This window comes from Panicum virgatum, chromosome 3N (genome assembly GCF_016808335.1).
Source record: "Panicum virgatum strain AP13 chromosome 3N, P.virgatum_v5, whole genome shotgun sequence".
NCBI lineage: Eukaryota > Viridiplantae > Streptophyta > Magnoliopsida > Poales > Poaceae > Panicum > Panicum virgatum.
The window spans coordinates 54,785,543-54,790,379 of NC_053147.1; the positions used below are offsets into that span (position 1 = coordinate 54,785,543).

A 4,837-nucleotide genomic window follows, 5' to 3' on the forward strand; every position below is an offset into this window, starting at 1 on the left:
AGCAGATTTAAAACACAAAGGAAACATCACAACTGTTTTGTGTTGATAGTAGGAATATTTACATAACTCATGGCACTTGAGAGGAATAATCGGCCCTTTCTGTTCCATGTCCCATTGAATAGCTGCTTGCAGAGGACAGCCACATCTGTGGAAATGTGGACGCAATGCTGGTAGAACCAATGGGTTGCGTGTGTGGAACACGTGGAAATCAAAGTCCGGTTAGCATTCTTGATCAGAGGAAAAAAACCATAGGACAAATTATCAGGGGAAATCAAATTCAAGAATACTTTAATTTAAACACGCAAGGTATATAGATTACTACATCGTCTGGAACTGAAAGACAGAAGTACCAACTAATCATTAAGTATGAGGCTTCGGCGCTCAAACATGTATTGAGCTATTGGCTGGCCAGGCTGGAAGCCTTCTTGTAACCCATTCCGTCGAAACCATATGCGGTAGGCTACTTCCTGGGGCCTTACATACCGATATATATGGGGTACTTTTCTTCCTTCTCCCTTGTATATATCTTGGTTTAGGTGGTGGCAAAGTAAAGACCATGATGGAGAAATCAGAGCCATTTATCCCAATATATAGTGGTGCATGCCGTTACTACGCACATGACAAGGTGACAAGTGGCCTGATGAAGTACCCGTCACTAAATAATTGCAAAAACCAGTGAATAGAGTGCAGTAGCAGAATACAGGTATGAGCTTTGCTACGGTACTCCAGTTACCTCCTAGGGTAAGAGCTTGAAAAAATCATATAGCATTCAATTTTTAAAATAATTGAATATTAAAACAAATAAAATAATTCGGAGGAAAAATCCTGGCAATCTTGGAGGCGGCGGCCTGGCTTCTAGCGATCAACATCGCAATGATGGTATTCGAGCAGGGGGGTATATATGCTTCTGTGTCCAGGCAGGACACACCCTCCTCTCCACTGGCGGCTGCACCATCAGCCTCCTGCTCAGCTACCAATCAACCAGTGAACCGATTTGATTTGTTTCTTTCATGGCTTCTTGTTTTAATTGCATTATACTTTGTGGATTTAGCAGCCGATCGTCTATCATCTCATCATCCATGTACTAGCAGTCCACTATGCCTATATATGCATACCTGGAATCAAAGGAGGAAAGGAGGTTGCACGAATTGATTGCCATTGATCGATTCGACTGGAGTCATGTAAAGAAAGAAAAAGGAGCATCGGGTTGCGGCATGTCACGACTAATTGCAATTTTGCCTAATAGATCTAACTACATTATCTTGCCTATTTTAAATAAAAATGTATGTTTCTCCTATTACCGAGTAGGAGGTAATATGTGAGAACAATCATGCACCTTGATCTATTTTAATAAATGGTCCACAATTATTTTGGGTAGACCTTTGAGGGGATCAGCAGGCCACAGTAGAGGTCTCTTTGCAGTAAATTAAAAGAGGAAGCATTGGTTCTTGTGCTAGCTTATATTACAGGTTGACTCCAGTGAGCATGGATGAGCCAGTTCTGGTTAAGCATCCTGCTATCTAGGTGCACAACCGTGTGTTCTACCAACATATGACTTTGACGTGCTTAGGGCATTGCATTTCGGCCGAAATGTCAAAATGCCTTCATCAATTTTTCTCTCTATAGCAAAAGGCTACAAGCAACACCTTGTGCAGATAAAATTGTTGCTTCCCGGCTTCTGCTTTCATTTGCAGTCCTGCTTCATGACTTGTGAATGTCTTCTGGGTCAGCTGCATATATATTTCTACATATGAAGACAACGCATCGTCGCTGTCGTCACAACACACACTAGAAATTCACAGGACAGAGTGCAATGTAGAACAGTAGCAGATGCTAACTTACTTCGTGGTGCCCTCTGTTCCCATAAGAATTTCTCAGGATGCAGGCAGGCGCAGGTGGACCTGCCAGCCCGCTAGGCCCGCCCTGCGAAGCCTGCTGGGCTAAAGCAGAAACCTGCAGCGCTTTTTTCATTTTTATATTTAAAAAAAATAAAATTTCAAAAATATATGCCGAATAGGAAAATTTTCAAAAATAGGTGACTGTCGCCCCTCTAATGGGCTACAGGGTGCCTGTCGCCCATCCAGTGGGCGACAGGACTTAAATATAAAAAAATTTATATTTAGGTCCTGACGCCCAGGGCGCATTAAACAGTAAACTTTTAAAATCGATATAAAATCGTAGAAAAATCAAAAAATACAAACTCGACTGTTTTGGATTCTATGAAACAAGATCTACAACTTTTGTTACATAAAGTTTTTCATTTGATCAATGTATCTTACTCTATTTTAAATACCAGTTCAATGCACTTTTATTTAAATCTCAAGATCCATCCTTTGGATGCATGTCATCTTTGGCCAGAGTATTGCATATGGTGAGCATAGGCTTGTACAAAATTGGTAGGTTCAGAAAACATTTCTAGAATAAGTTTTTAAATTAGATCTTGCAATATATCTAGTTTAAATTGGTTATTTATCCATACTGCTATACTGAGTATTAGAAGCCATAAATTTTACAGTACTATTATTTTATTTCCTAAGAGATATAAAAAAAGTTTGGTAAATTTTAGATAAGCACAACTAGACCAAATGAATTATTTCAGATTTTTCTAGGTACAAGAACTATTTTTTTTAATTTAGATACATTGATCAAATGAAAAACTTTATGTAACAAAAGTTGTAGATCTTGTTTTATAGAATCCAGAACAGTTGAGTTTGTATTTTTCCAATTTTTCTACGATTTTATATCAATTTTACAAGTTCACTGTTTAATGCGTCCTGGGCGCCAGGAACTAAATGTAATTTTTTTTACATTTAGGTCCTGTCGCCCATCCAATGGGCGAGTGGGCGACAGGCACCAGGCACCCATTTTTGATAATTTTCCTATTCGGCATATATTTTTGAAATTTTATTTATTTTTATATATAAAAATGATAAAGGTGCAAACCCGCAGACACCGGCAGGCCCAAAGCATCAGCAGACTCACCCACTGTCCGTCTGTCCAGCACCCAATCCACCGCTCGCTCCCTCACTACTCGCCTAGGGTTAGGGGCTTTGGGGCGCGCGGGCGGCCGGTGGCCGGCGAGCGCGCACATCGCCGAGGATTGGGTGCGGCCGGCGGCGTCTCCACGTCTGCGGAGGGCATGGTCGCACGGAGGCAAGAGCTGCGGAGCACGGGAGGCGGAACGCTGGGCGACCACTGCGGCACCGCCGGAGGACGGAGGCGGAGCACGTGCTGTGGCCTGCGATCTGCCACTGCGTCCGTACCAGGTGAGTGCATCCTAGATCTGCTCATCAAGCGGCTTTGATTCGGTGGATAGTTCGTTCCTTTGTTGAGTTTTAGTTTCAAAGATGTCGTCAAGAAAAAAAAATGAAGTTTCGAAGGGTGTGCTAGACCTGCACGGGCATCTCTGGGGCTTTAGTGTCGAGGAGAAGGCAGTGACGTACAGGGGAAATGTGTTCCATGTGCATCAGATTCAATTACCCTGAATCCCCTTTTGTGCAACACATCTCTGCAAAATCTAGCCATTTGGGCGAAAAAACCCAATTAGTATTCAGTGTCACTAGTTCCGTTCATTTCTTTGTTCAGGTTCAGGCTAGAAGATGTTGGGGTTCGGGTTCAGGTTCCTTTGTTTGGTTCGGGTTTAGGCTGTGTATACCATGCACTAGATATCAGATATGCATGTTTCCATTGCTGTCTTTGTCGTGGCTTTCAGAAACATTTAGCATAGTTTGCAGCAGTATTTTGGATAATATAGGCTAATGTCTCTGTTGATCTCCCGACCAAACCCATAGGAAAGTTACAACATCTCTGTTGTCCTGTTTTTCATGTTTCCAGCTATTCCTTGGAAGGGTTTCATTTTTTTCAGTCATAGATTGTGGCGTCAAGCTTTGACTATCTGGTACATATTCTTTTTTCTTAATCAGATATCTGGTATATCTGTTATACTATTGCTATCCTGACCTGCAAAGAAAGAAGTGTTAATAATTTCATGCTCTTTTCATCCTGTCCTGTTCTCTTATCAAATTGTGAACATCACCTTCTTCATATATGTGATGGTACATTAAATTAAATAGCAAGCAGCTATTATAGTCCATATTTGAATGTTTGAACCTCATGAGAAATGTTATTATACTTGCAGGAGGGAGTCCATGCTGCTTTTGTTTATGAATAAACAAATTTCTTCCATATTCCGAAGTGCAGGCAGCAGATGTCGGACTGCTTCAAAGTTCTTGTCGCCCATTTGTTCTTATTATCTTAGCGTGGTACTGTGGGATTAGCACCCTCTGTTGTTTAACTTGTTTCTGAACACTGAACGTTTCTTCAGTCATGTTCATCTTTACTGACAAAGCATGGGAGATCAATCTTTTATGCCAGCGGCTCAGGACCCTTTTATTTCATTCTGCTTTAACTTGTTTTGTTCTGGCATGCAATTTGACTTGCAAATTAAGAAGTCTGACATAATCAGCAAAGAAGAGATGCATCGGAGTAGCCGTTGCATGCAGCTGGCGGCTGATAGATATGCAGCAGACAGCAGCTATTCAGCTCGCAGGTGTCTGCGGGCGTCTGCAAGCCTGCGTCAGTTTGGCCGCAAAACCCGGCTGGAGGTCGCAGGTTGCCGACGTGCATTGGCGGGAGGCCCTGCAGGCATCTGCAGCCGGGCCCGCCTGCATCTTGAAGAATTTCCACAATCTCGTACATGTTATGTTGTTGTTTCTCCTGGATGCGGCAAACTCGAGGGCGGAACAAGAGATATGTATAGCTTCAAATTTCTGTAAAATGGTACAGAAGTACTATTTTTTATAGACGACCAATCATGTTTTCCACACGTATATATATA

The 4,837-nt window shown here is 42.0% G+C and overlaps 1 protein-coding gene across 2 annotated transcripts; it reads left to right on the forward strand.

Moving 5' to 3' along the window:
* Positions 1 to 2,967: 2,967 nt before the first annotated feature.
* On the forward strand, positions 2,968 to 4,397 carry LOC120666213. Of its 2 annotated transcripts, XM_039945998.1 has the most exons (3): positions 2,968 to 3,266; positions 3,835 to 3,898; positions 4,139 to 4,397. In XM_039945998.1, the coding sequence occupies exons 1-3, from the start codon at positions 3,140 to 3,142 to the stop codon at positions 4,275 to 4,277; spliced, it is 330 nt and encodes a 109-aa protein (XP_039801932.1). In that variant the 5' UTR covers positions 2,968 to 3,139; the 3' UTR covers positions 4,278 to 4,397. The 2 variants fall into 2 exon arrangements, 1 of the variants encoding a protein (XP_039801932.1); XR_005671629.1 differs by lacking the exon at positions 3,835 to 3,898.
* The last annotated feature ends 440 nt before the right edge of the window (positions 4,398 to 4,837 follow it).